Source organism: Chelonoidis abingdonii, chromosome 2, assembly GCF_003597395.2.
Source record: "Chelonoidis abingdonii isolate Lonesome George chromosome 2, CheloAbing_2.0, whole genome shotgun sequence".
In the NCBI taxonomy this organism is placed as follows: Eukaryota; Metazoa; Chordata; order Testudines; family Testudinidae; genus Chelonoidis; species Chelonoidis abingdonii.
This window is the reverse complement of record NC_133770.1, coordinates 1167377-1181000: the sequence shown is the minus strand read 5'-3', so window position 1 is coordinate 1181000 and position 13624 is coordinate 1167377. Positions and strand designations below refer to the sequence as shown.

At 53.7% G+C, this 13624-nt stretch overlaps 2 protein-coding genes across 2 annotated transcripts in view; one reads left to right on the top strand and one right to left on the bottom strand.

The window, feature by feature from the left end:
- The window catches only part of FASTK (Fas activated serine/threonine kinase), a 419919-nt gene that overhangs the window by 84373 nt on the left and 321922 nt on the right, over positions 1–13624 (bottom strand). The gene's annotated exons all lie outside the window — the stretch shown is intronic.
- NOS3 (nitric oxide synthase 3) overlaps positions 1–13624 on the top strand; it is a 93148-nt gene that overhangs the window by 37380 nt on the left and 42144 nt on the right. Inside the window, exons 10-12 of the mRNA XM_075063414.1 lie at positions 5207–5386; positions 7186–7882; positions 13379–13603. Of these exons, the coding sequence (XP_074919515.1) occupies positions 5207–5386; positions 7186–7882; positions 13379–13603 (1102 nt within the window). The remainder of the gene's footprint in view (positions 1–5206; positions 5387–7185; positions 7883–13378; positions 13604–13624) is intronic.

Below are 13624 nucleotides of genomic sequence, written 5' to 3'. Positions count from 1 at the left end.
CCCAGCCAGAGCTTTGTCAAGCCTGGCCTGAAAAACCTCTAAGGAAGGAGATTCCACCACCTCCCTAGGGAACCCATTCCAGTGCTTCACCACCCTCCTAGTGAAAAAGTTTTTCCTAATATCCAACCTAAACCTTCCCCACTGCAACTTGAGACCATTGCTCCTTGTTCTGTCATCAGGTACCACTGAGAACAAGTGTCCATCTACAATCATGTTTGTCATGCCACACTTTTGGTTCAATACCATTGGGGTGTGGGCCTTTTAGAGTTACCCTGTGGCTTTCCTTTGCAAAGGTAATTTCTCTCTTTCCTCCTTGTCCTGAAGGATCAAACCCTGATTTCTCTTGCTTAACAGAATTCACTGGCTGATGGGGTGGGCTCTCAGATTTGCTAATAGCTGTTAGCACAATCTTCTCTCTGCCAGCCAGATAATTTGCATCAACATAAACACTAACAGCCAGAAATTTTCTGTTGTGAATGGATCCACTGACTTTCCTTTTGAAAGATCCAGTGTGGGTAGCTTTGAGAGGGTCTCAGATGGAGTAGAAGCTGTTAAAAATGTTGAGCAGACCCATAACCAAGTGGCTGGGTTTGGCCAGCTTGTTGGGAAAACAATGGTGTTGGGACAAAAATGTCTCCATGCTAGTTCTGTGAGTAAGCAATCTGTGCTTCAGGGTCTGAGGACAGATTGGGTTACTGGTGTGTCAGAGCAGAACAGTTTTATGGCCGAATGCTTGAGGATGCAGGGAAGAGCAGGCAAACTCTAACCCTCAGACCCTTTGGATCTGTGTGGTATCTCTGTAAGACAGAGTCCAGCCTTGGAATTGGTAGCAGCTGAAAATTTAAAAGCTAGGAACTGAAACTTCCGAGATTAACTCACACTCACATCCTTCAGTTGTAGCAAACTGCTTGCACAGATTACCAGGAGGATCTTTTTCCCGAGGAGCTTTTCTAAGCAACAATTTACCCCTCACAGAAATTCTGCCCTTACCCTCTTCACCTAGGGCTTGCTCTAAAGGACACTTTCCTGAGCAACAACAGACTCTTTCTGGGTTTTACTCATATCCAGGATCACCTTTGGCCCATCAGGTGGATTCCTACACAGTCCCCTTTCAGGCAAACTATCATAGACTCACTAGATAAAAGGTTAGAGGTCCTCTCCTTCCCTCTGCAACTTTCCTCATAGTCACTGGGAACCTGCAAGTTGTCAGGCTCAATACACACAAGTTTAGGAATAATTTCCTCCTTGTGGCAAGTTTCCACACCATTAGTAGGTAACACAATCAAATCACCTTCACGCTCTCCTGGTGCCCTGGCTAGGGTATCACCCTGAGCAGACAGAGTTGCTACACCATTTTCCAACCACACATTAGCAACTGGCAAACTACAAGCACCAGAATTGTCTGTTCTCTGGGATTTTGCTAAGACACTAACTGGACACAACCTAGTCACAGTGCCAGTCTCCCCAGCAGACACAGACAGGACTATTCCCTTCCTGGGCTTTAGTTGTATCCAAAACCAACTCTGAGACAACTGCACTATTCTCAACCCTTCCAGGCTGAGAGGCACCTTCTGTCTGCTCCACAGACAAAGAAGAGCCGGAGACACCTTCTCCTTCACCAGACACACAGCTCGGGATCTCATTTCCCTTGTCCCAGCACACAGGGCTATTCATAGACAACTGCTTGGAGACCCTCCCTCCATAGGCAAGTCAATACCCCTGACAGACACAGGCACATTCCCTTCACTGTCACATTTCTCCACACAGGAAACAGGTAAGGGATAGGTACACTCATCTCCCACTGTCCTTGTCTTCCCAAACTGCTGACTAGACCAAGCCAGCAGCTCACCAGGCTGCCTAGGTTCCTCCCAACTTCCCCTACCAGGCACATGGCCACTCCCAACAGATATCTGCTGCTCTTCTCACTACACTGAGCTACTTTCAGCAAATCACAGTCACCTTTTTCAGGTTCCCTTTTACAAGCTGTACCGGCCAACAATCTATCACCCATCACAGATCTACCCTTTCCTTCTTCAGTTCGGGCTTCAACCTGACCATCCACTTGAATCTGCTCCTGAGAAACACTTTCCTGACCAATGAGATCTTTCTGCTTTTTATCTAATTCCAGATTCTGAGACATTAGACAGACAGTCAGAAACTTCATTCACAGACAAACAGCTCTTCTCTTCAGACAAACATTTGGAGAAACCCTCCCCAGGCAAATCATTGGCCATAACAGACACAGGTTCAAGATCAGTCCTGTCCTGTGACTGGCTACCTGGACTGAACAAAGCTTGAACATCTTCCCCAATCAAAAGATCCTTAGGCAATAACTTCCTTACCCCAGCTATAACTTCATGCTTAGCCCCATTCCATTCGAGGTAGATTCTGGCTAAAGGCACACGGACAGTAAACTCATCGAGAACTACAACATTCACACTCTGATTTGGTAAATAATCTTCCTCTTTGGCAAGATCTGCTTTAACAAGAGTGATGTTAGAAGCCATAATTTGCCTAAACAGCTTTTACCATTGACTTTTACACTCTCTATGAATTTTCCATGACCACTCCCATACATAGCACTGGCACAATTTATGGAGCCACCCTTCTACTGAACTCGCAGTAACAGCATTGACGTAACAGGTGGCAGTGTTGGGGTAAATTTGATTACAGAGACAACTGCTCAGAGTTATACAACATACCAACATTGTTACAAACTGGACTTTCAAGAGGATACAATTTCTGCTGCTCTTCCCTTGCTTTTTTGACTTGGAGCTGAAGTCTGGCAGTTTCTTGTCACATCTGGCAACCTCCTCAGCAGCCAGCAGCTCCATGTGCCCCTCACAAGCTCTTTCTTCTCTCATCAGCCTCCTTCTTTCCTTTATCAGCTTCTTTCTCCCTCTCAGCAGCTTCTCTCTCTAATTCAGCTATTTTTGCTTTTCCAGCCATTGAAGATCTGCTAGTTTCTGTTCATGCTCCAGTTGCAGTTTATTTGCTGCCTTTTGCATTCTAATTGCTTCTGCATCTTCTGTAGCCTCAGGTAAGGGCTGTGCTCCTGCCTCCTGATCACTGGCCATTAACAGATCTCTCAGTTCTTGATTTGTAGCTTTCTTTCTAAAGCTTATCCCCTTTTCTGAACACAAATCTTTTTTGTCAAGACCCTCATATGCTCTTTGCTCACCCATTGCAACTGCTCTTTAACCAACCAAACTCTCAATACCAAAATTCAAATTTGGATAGCATGGGGTTCTGACCCAAAGCTTAATCGACCTGGTTCTGTGGATCCTTGCATGACTACATCACTGTGACGGCACTGCCCGTGGGAGCCAGCAGAGGTCACTCAATCAGGGCGAACTGCAAACAGACCAGGGCAGACAAACCCCAAAAGCTAGTGGATCTTCCAATACTTAGATTTACCAACCAGCACAGAACAGCTTCTATAGCACCTCACTGGTTACTCAGAGTCCAAACAACACAGTTCCCCTAAAGTGCCCAGCCTCAGGCCTCCATCCAGACACACCTGTCAAACATATGATGATGAACATAAGAACGGCCGTACCGGGTCAGACCAAGGTCCATCTAGCCCAGTATCTGTCTACCGACAGTGGCCAATGCCAGGTGCCCCAGAGGGAGTGAAGCTAACAGGCAATGATCAAGTGATCTCTCTCCTGCCATCCATCTCCATCCTCTGATGAACAGAGGCTTGGGACACCATTCTTTACCCTTCCTGGCTAATAGCCATTTATTGACTTAACCATCATGAATTTATCCAGTTCCCTTTTAAACGCTGTTATAGTCCCAGCCTTCACAACCTCCTCAGGCAAGGAGTTCCACAGGTTGACTGGGTGCTGGGTGAAGAAGAAGGGAGGGGAGGGACAGCTCAGTGGTTTGAACATTGGCCTGCTAAACCCAGGGTTGTGAGTTCAATCCTTAAAGGGGCCACTTATGGATATGGGGCAAAAATCAGTACTTGGTCCTGCTAGTGAAGGCAGGGGCTGGACTCAATGACCTTTCAAGGTCCCTTCCAGTTCTAGCAGATTGGTATATCTCCTATTGTTATAATAAATACATAGGGGAAACTGAGGCTCCCACGTGGTATTTAGAGAAAACATTAAGAACATTTCCACTTCATCACCGAGGGGTCTCCCTCATCATCCCTCCCCTCCTTTTCATTGTCACCAGGGAATGCCACAATCCCCAGGCTTCAAGATTTGCCAGGACTGCATGCCTAAAAGTGACCCTCCCAAACACCTCCTGCTTCAGCTGTCAGGGTGAGGGTCACCAAAAAGACCTGTTGGGAATTCTGACCAAGAACTCTTTAAGAGAGGGAGCAGTGGCTTAAAATCCTCCTCGTGGAGGCAGCTCTCCGACCTCAGTCAGATCCGAGTACCAGGGATCCTGCTCCTGGCATGTCTCCTTCGGCATGGAGCGTGCTGGCGCCATCTTCAAGAGATCCAGCATCGAAGAAGGACACTGCCGAGGAGGCAGGGCACCATCATGGAGCCTCTCAGGGGCATTCCAGCCGTCAGCACCAGTCCCAATCGCCAGCACAGAAGAAGAAGACGGAAAGAGGCCAATCTCCCTTGGCAAGGCCCAGGGACCAGCCACCAGTGAAACCTCAGTCAGGCCACGGCTCGGGAACTCAGAATGGGGCTACATCGACTCCTGCCCAAGCGAGGCAGTCGAGCCCAGGCCCATCGCGCTCACCAAACCCCTCGGAGCACCTGCTCCTCCCGTCCATCCCAGAGGCTTTCCAGGCAGTGCAGGACCTGCTGAGACTCACGGTGCTGTTCTTGCCCCCGAGGCAGGCTCCATCCTGGCACCCCGTTCAGTCTAAGGGAAAGCTAGCGACAATGTCATGCCGATCCCTGTCACCTTGGCACCCCCCAATGCCAGCGCCTCCATCCAGGGAGTGCAGTAGGTCCCCAGGCTCCCGACACTATGTCGAGAGGTGCGGTGCCACCCTGGTCCTCCTATTCAGACTTGTACCACTTGGACTATAGCAGGAGCAGAAGGTCTAGATCACGGCACCACAGGGGGTCCCACCCAACACAGTGGCCCTCAGAATGGCTGAACCTGCCTCAGTGGCCCTTTTGGACTCTGTGGGCTTTCAATCAAGGCCAGAGCTGGAGCCAGGGGTCCCGTTCGGGAGCTGCATCAGTGGCGTCTGCAACGTTTGTCCCACCACAATCAGCGACTGAGGCAGTACCTCCAGCGTCAACGCGGTCAGCCATGGCATCATCACCAACATTGGCACTGACCGCGGCACTGCCCTTGACGACGCCTGCAGCACCGGAGGTGTCAGCAGCTCAGACTGCTTCTATGGTGCCAGCTGCGCCTTCGGCACCAACAACGGCACTGGCACCAGCATCAACACTGGCTGCAGGTGCCGACTCTGTGGGTGCTCCAGGCCCGGAGCACCCATGGGGAAAAATTGGTGGGTAGTCAGGACCCTCCGGCAGCTCCCCATGGCCCCGCCCCACTGCCCCAGCTCTCCTCCATCTCCACCTACGCCTCCACCACGAGCGCCAGTGTGTCCTGCTTCTCCTCCACACACACAGAGCTTGCGCTGCAAAACAGTTGTTTCATGCAGCAAGTGCTGGGAGGGAGGGGGGAGTTGGAGGAATGCGGTGCGCTTGGGGAAGAGGCGGGGCTGGGGTGGGGATTTGGGGAAGGGTCCAGGAGGGGCAGGGAGGGGGTGGAGTCAAGGCCGAAAGTTGGTGTCTGTGGCTGTCATGGTATCCATGAGGACCCCAGTGCAGATGCTACACCAGGAGTCTACACCAGCACCGGCGCGGGATCCAACATGACCACCAATACCAGCACCCTTCGTGGCACTGAGACCAGGCCTACCAACCACAGTTCCCCCTGGGGTCACGAGATCCTGTGGGTGGGGATGGTAGAGAGCAACCACCTCCTCTGGTGGCCTCCTCCTTCTCTGCACCAGATGAGGCGCTGGCGGGCGCTTCCACAGCCTCAGCTCTGGAAGACTCCAGGGTGTTGCAGCAGCTGCTGTGCCGAGTCACCCAGGGTCTGGGTATTAAGGCGGAGGAAGTAGTAGATGATGCAGACCCTATGATGGCTCCCTCCGGCGCTGCCCATATCACCTTACCACTGACAAAGACAATCACAGACATGACCAAGACTCTGTGGGGCAGACCTCGGCCTTGCTGCCACCCACTGCCAAGCAGAATGAATGCCAGTACTTTGTGCCCTCCAGGGGTTAGGAGCACCTCTACTCCCACCCCAGCCTGACTCGCTGGTGATGGACGCTGCTAACCAGTGGGAGAGGCAAGGCTTTCAGGGCCCTTCCCCCATGAATAAGGACACTAAAAAGCTAGACCTATTCAGGCGAAAGGTGAACTCAATGAGGGGACTGCAACTCTGAATATCAAACCAACAGACCATCGTCAGCAGATACCTACAATACCTGCTTGGCAATGGCTAACTTCACAGAGTTGCTCCCCTTGGGGTCCCATGCCAAATTTTCAGCTTTGGTTGAGGAGGGAAGACTGACTCCAGGGTGTTCCTGCGGGTAGCACTTGATGGGGCAGATGCTGCCACCAGGGTTATGGCCACAGGAGTGGCCATGAGAAGGGGCTCATGGCTCCAGGTTTCTGGGCTCCCCTATGAGGCCCAGCAGACCATACAAGACCTGCCTTTTGAGGGTGAGACTTTTTTTTTTTTGAGAAAATAGACAAGAAGCTGAACAGCCTAAAGGACTCCAGAGCCACCCTCAGGTCCTGGGCCTCTACACACTGTGAATGCAGCAGAGACACTTCCATCTGCAGCCTCCTCAGCAGTTCGGTCACCAGAACCTCCAGGACGGGTCCAGAAGGAGAAACAGGACAGGCAGGAGAAGGCTGCATCAACCCTCTGGCCAGGGGTCAGGACAACCCAAGCCATCTTCAGGGCCCAAACCAGCCTTTGAAGGCACAGTCGAGGATGGTGTACCACACCAAAGACTGGATCCACCCTGCCTTACCTTCTTGTCCCGACTATCCCCTTTCTACTGTGCGTGGTCATGTATTACCTCGGACTTCTGGGTGCTCCACATGGTAGAAAGGGGATACTCCATCCAATTCTATGCCCTCCCACCCTTCCATAGCCCTTCCCTATCCCTCTTCAGGGACGCTTCTCATGAGCAGTTCCTTATCCAGGAGGTGCTGTCGCTCCTTTCACTAGGGGCAGTGGAGGAGGTTCTCAGGAGTACAGAGGCAAGGGCTTCTATTCCCAGTATTTCCTAATACTGAAAGCCGAAGGTGGCCTCAGGCCCGTCCATGATCCTGTTGAATTCCTGCAGGTCCAGAAGAAACTCAAGTTCCGTATGGTCTTATTGGCCTCCATCATCCGCTCACTGGATCCAGCAGACTGGTATGCCACCCTCAACTTGAAGGACGTGTACTTTCATATTGCGGTCACCCAGCCCCACAGGAAGTACCTCAGCTTTCTGGTGAACAACACCCACTACCAAATTACAGTTCTCCTGTTCGGCCTGTCAGCAGCACCTCGAGCCTTCACCAAGTGCGTGGCAGTCGTTGCTGCATTCCTGTGCAGACACCAGGTACAGGTGTTCCCGTACCTCAACAACTGGCTGATCAAGGGCCACTCCAGGACCCAAGTGGAAGCTCAAGTCAAATTCATCAAGGCCACCTGTGACAGCCTGGGTCTCCTTCTAAACGAAGCAAAATCGACTCCGTCCCTGGTCCAGAGGATAGAATTTATCGGGGCAATATTGGACTTGACCCAGGCCAGGGCATACCTGCCGCAAGCGAGGTTTCAGGCCCTGACCAATATCATTAGAGGCCTCAGACAGTTTCCCACCACTACAGCAAGAAACTGCCTGAAGCTTCTCAGACACATGGCTGCCTGTACCAACATGGTACAGCATGCCAGGCTCGGGCTTCGACCTCTTCAGTGATGGCTTGTATCAGTGTACCGCCCGGCCAGGGGCAGCCTGGACAGGACTGTGACCCTGCCTCACCTGGTCCTCGACCCCTCCTGCAGTGGCTTGACCCTCAGGAGGTGTGCTCACTGGTCCCCTTCGCCGCTCCGCAGCTGTTTCTGTCACTAGTGATGGACGCATCAGACTTGGGCTGGGGAGCACATCTGGGAGACCGCAGGACTCAAGGTCTCTGGTCTCAGGCAGATCTGGCTCTCCACATCAATGTCAGAGAGCTCAGAGTGGTGCACCTGATGTGCCAGACTTTCCGAGCACACTTAAAGGGACAATATGTGTCAGTCATGATGGACAAAACCACAGCAATGTTCTATATCAGGGGTAGGCAACCTATGGCACGTGTGCTGAAGGCAGCACGCAAGCTGATTTTTCAGTGGCACTCACACTGCCTGGGTCATGGTCACTGCTCTCGGGGGGGTCTGCATTTTAAATGAAGCTTCTTAAACATTTTAAAAACCTTATTTACTTTACACACAACAATAGTTTAGTTTATATATTATAGACTGATAGAGAGAGACCTTCTAAAAATGTTAAAATGTATGACTGGCACGTGAAACCTTAAATCAGAGTGACTAAATGAAGGCTCAGCACAGCATTGCTGAAAGGTTGCCAACCCCTGTTCTATATCAACAAACGGGGTGCACACTCCTCGCCCCTCTGCCAGGAATCCCTCATGCTGTGAGACTTCTGTGTAGAACGTTTAATACACCTGCAAGCATCATACCTCCCCAGGATACAGAACGCGCTGGAGGACCATCTCAGCAGGTTGTTTCATGGCCATGAGTGGTCCCTCCACCTGGCCGTCACAATTTCAGTCTTCCAGAGGTGGGGATTTCCCCAGATAGACCTATTCGTCACGTGATACAATGAAGTGCCAGCAGTTCTGCTCCTTCCAAAATCACAGCCCGGGCTCCAGCGCGGACGCGTTCCTCCTCCATTGGGGATGTTGTCTCCTATACGCCTTTCTGCCAATACTGCTCCTCAAGATCCAGAGGGAATGCACCCAGGTCATATTGATACCACCAGCTTGGCCCCGTCAGCACTTGTACACATCTCTCCTAGACATCTCCGTGGAAGCCCCGATCACCCTGCCGCTCTTCCCGGACCTTCTAACACAAGATCATGGTCATCTTCAACATCCGAACCTCGAGTTGCTTCACCTCACAGTGTGGAAGTTCCATGGTTGAACCCAATGGAGCTTTCCTCTTCAGACCAAGTTTGACAGGTCCTCCTTGGCAGCAGAAAACCCTCTACGAGAGACACATACCTCGCCAAGTGGGTAAGATTTTCAATCTGGTCAGCGCAGCATCATTTGTGCCCAACACTAGCTTCAGTGCATCTTATTTTGGACTACCTCCTACATCTGAAGCAGCAGGGGCTTTCGTTATCATCAATAAGGGTGCACTTAGCTGCCATTTTGGCCTTTCACCTGGGCGAGGAGGGCCTGTCTGTGTTTGCTAACCTGATGGTCAGCCTGTTCTTAAAAGGGCTCGGCAGGCTATACCCTAACATCCGTCAGCATGTCCTGATCTGGGACCTCAGCCTGGTCCTGTCTAGACTCACGGGATCGCCCTTTGAGCCTTTGGCGATGTGCTCCCTGCTGTACCTCTCTTACAGGGTGGCGATAACCTTGGCCAGGAGGATGTCTGAACTCAAGGCCCTAACCTCAGAGCCCCCTTATACTATGTTCTATAAGGATAAGGTGCAGCTCAGATCTCCTCCTGTTTTACCTCCCAAAGGTGGTATCACAGTTTCACATTAACCAGGACAGCTTTCTCCTGGTGTTCTACCCTAAGCCACATTCTAGCAGCAGGGAGCAGAGACTCCACTCACTAGATGTCCACAGCGTACTAGCTTTCTACACTGAGAAAACGAAGCAGAAAATTGGTCCAGCTGTTCGTGGTGGTGGCAGAACACTAGCTGGAAAGGCCTACCCATGTCATCACAATGCATTTCGTCATGGATTACAGCCTGCATCTGCGAGTGCTACAACCTTGCAGGGGTGCTTGCACCCCCAATCAGTGAACACTCCACCATCAACAGCATTCCTGGCTCAGGTTTGTGTGACGAAGTGGGACTGTTGTTAATGACAGATGTGACGAAGTGGGACTGTTCTTAATGTTTCCTCTGAATACTGTGTGGGTGCCTCAGTTTCCCCTATGCATTTCTTAAGTCCCTAGGTGGTGGGCCAGTGCTAATAAATGGCTGACACTCTGTCTCCTGGCAACTAATGGCCGGGGCCCTTCCCCCCCTGAAAGGGGATCCTAAAGATGTGGGAGAACAAAGGAATCAGGTGACCTCCTGGCCCAGGAAAGAGACAAAGCCCAGAAAGGAAGGGCTGGAGGGTGAGTCAGTTTGGGGCTAGCTGGGGATGAGGAGTGAAGTGCAGACGTGGGAGGTCTTGCTCACTGCCCCCCAGAATGGACCCGGCTGTGGGGTCCCATTCTCTGTACCTACAAGCTCTGTTTTAGACTCTGTTCCTGTTAGCTAATAAACCTCTCTGTTACTGGCTGGCTGAGAGTCACGTCTGACTGCAAAGTGGGGGTGCAGGACCCTGTGGCTTCCCCAGGACCCCGCTGGGGCGGACTCGCTGTGGGAAGCGCACGGAGGGGCAGAGGATGCTGGATGCTCCAAGGTCAGACCCAGGAGGTGAAGCCGTGGGAGCTTCTTGCCCTGAACAAGTCTGCTCCGAGGAAGAGGAGGCTCCCCAGAGTTCTGCCTGGCTTTGTGCGGACTCCGTGACAGTTCCCACTCAGGAAATCTGCAGAGTGGCGACGTGGTCCCCCATCCACACTTTTACCACGCGCTGTGCGATTACGCAGCAGGCCAGAGATGATGCCGCCTTTGGATGAGCCGTGCTCCAATCAGTGGATGACTCTGACTCCACCTCCTGAACGTGGGCTTGTAACTCACATGATTGGAATTGACATGAACAAGCACTCGAGAGTGAGTGGTGGAAAAAGCCAATTACTCACCTTCTCGTAACTGTTGTTCTTCCAGATGTGTTGTTCACGTCTATTCCAATACCCACCCTCCCACCCCTCTGTCGGAGCAGCCGGCAAGAAGGGGCTGAAGGGGTGGAGGGTCGGCAGGACCCTATTTTGGATGCCATGAAGGCGTGACTCGAGGGGGCGCCCAGGCCGACTAACGGTTGCTGCTTGGGGGGGAATCTTGCGGCTGGCATGCCCGCGGCACACACAGCTGATTGGAATGGACATGACGAACACATCTCGAAGAACAATAGCTACAGGAAGTGAGTAAGCGTTGTTTCTAAGGTAAGAAGGAGCTACTACCTGTATTCTACAGGTTTTAAGGCTGAAATGTAACCACAGAATGGCTTTATGTTAATGAACAGGCAGGTTCAGTACAGTGTTAAAGACTTGTATACGGGGGCCCCACAAAATTGAATAGCCCGGGACCCACAGGAGAGTTAAACCGGCCCTGCCTGGATCGTCCCTCCCCCCAGGGACTGCCCCACCCCCAGGACCACACCCTCCAAGTCCCCATGCCAATCCAATGGGACACCCTCTCCTTCCCAGGCACCAACAGGCCCAGCCCAGCAGGCTCCCGCAGCACCTCCCAGGGGTGCTGCCAGCCAGCCACTGTCCACTCCTGTGCAGCGAGGCTGCCCAGTCCAGCGCCTGGGTGGGCCTGCATGGCCCGCTCCCGCCCCGACTACTTGCCGGCGGGGCTGAACCTGTCTGGTTCCTTTGAGCGGACGCAGGAAGGTTAAACACCTCAAAGGGACAGTGGTCACCAGGAAGAAAACCTCAAAGAAGTGGCCAAGTAAGGGCTGCAGGCTGGCCCGGGGTGGGGAAGTGGAGAGAGGGTGGGGTGGGAGGAGCAGGGGGGGTGGGGGGTAGTGGGTAGGGAGGGTAAGGGCACTATGAGCGGGCAGGGGTGGGGGGACCATGAGCAGGGGGTGGGGTGGGGGAGTGAGGGCCCTAAGAAAGGGCAGAGCCCATCCCCTCAGAACTCCCCTTCTCGGTCCTGGGACCTCGCACTGCCCCTGCCCCCATCCCGTGCCCCCCTCAGGGCCGTAGATAGGCATGTCTGGGCGTGGCAGGACAAGCAGGATGCGGAGAGGTATGTCTGGGCATGGCAGGAGCAGCAGGGCACAGATAGGCATGTCTGGGTGTGGCAGGACCAGTAAGGCATGGAGACACATGTCCAGACGTGGCAGGAGCAGTAGGGCATGGATAGGCATGTCCAGGCATGGCAGGAGCAGCAGGGCATGGATAGACGTGTCTGGGCATGGCAGGACTGGCAAAGTGTGAAGACGCATGTCCAGGTGTGGCAGGAGTAGCAGGGCATGGATAGGCATGTCCAGGCATGGCAGGACTAGCAGGGTGTGAAGACGTGTGTCCAGGTGTGGCAGGAGCAGCAAGGCGGGCATAGGCGTGTCTGGATGTGGCAGGACTGGCAAGGTGTGAAGACACATGTCCAGGTGTGACAGGAGCAGCGGGGCATGGATATGTGGGTCTGGACATGGCGGGACTAGCAAAGTGTGAAGACATGTGTCCAGGCGTGGCAGGAGCAGCAGGGCGTGCATAGGCGTGTCCGGGCGTGACAGGAGCAGCAGGGCGTGGATAGGCATATCTGGGCATGGCAGGAGCAGCAGGGCATGGATAGGCATGTCCGGGTGTGGCAGGAGCAGCAGGGCATGGATAGCCATGTCTGGGCGTGGCAGGATTGGCAGGGTATGGAGATGCATGTCCAGGCATGGCAGGAGCAGCAGGGCATGGATAGGCGTGGCAAGACTGGCAGGGTGTGGAGATGCAAGTCCAGGCGTGGCGGAGCAGCAGGGTGTGGATAGGCGTGGCAGGACTGGCAGGGTGTGGAGATGCATGTCCAGGTGTGGCAGAAGCAGCAGGGTGTGGATAGGAGTGTCTGGATGTGGCAGGACTAGCAAGGTGTGAAGACGTGTGTCCAGGTGTGGCAGGAGCAGCAAGGCATGGATAGGCGTTTCCGGATGTGGCAGGAGCAGCAGGGCGTGGATAGTCGTGTCTGGGCGTGGCAGGACTGGCAGGGTGTGGAGATTCGTGGCTGGGCGTGGCAGGAACAGCAGGGTGCAGATAGACGTGTCTGGATGTGGCAGGAGCAGCAGGGCGTGGATAGGCATGGATAGGTGTGTCTGGGTGTGGCAGGACTGGCAGGGTGTGCAGATTTGTGGCTGGGCGTGGCAGGAGCAGCCGGGTGCAGATAGACGTGTCTGGATGTGGCAGGACTAGCAAGGTGTGAAGACGTGTCCAGACGTGGCAGGAGCAGCAGGGCATGGAGAGCCGTGTCTGGGCGTGGCAGGACTGGCAGGGTATGGAGATGCATGTCTGGGTGTGGCAGGAGCAGCAGGGCGTGGATAGGCGTGTCTGGGTGTGGCAGGAGCAGCAGGGCGTGCATAGGCGTGTCTGGGTGTGGCAGGAGCAGCAGGGCGCAGATAAGCGCGTCCGGGTGTGGCAGGAGCAGCAGGGCGCGGATAAGCGCGTCCGGGTGTGGCAGGAGCAGCAGGGCGCAGATAGGCGTGTCCGGGTGTGGCAGGAGCAGCAGGGCACGGATAGGCATGTCTGGGCGTGGCAGGAGCAGCAGGGCACGGATAGGCGTGTCGGGGTGTGGCAGGAGCAGCAGGGCGTGGATAGGCGTGTCCGGGTGTGGCAGGAGCAGCAGGGC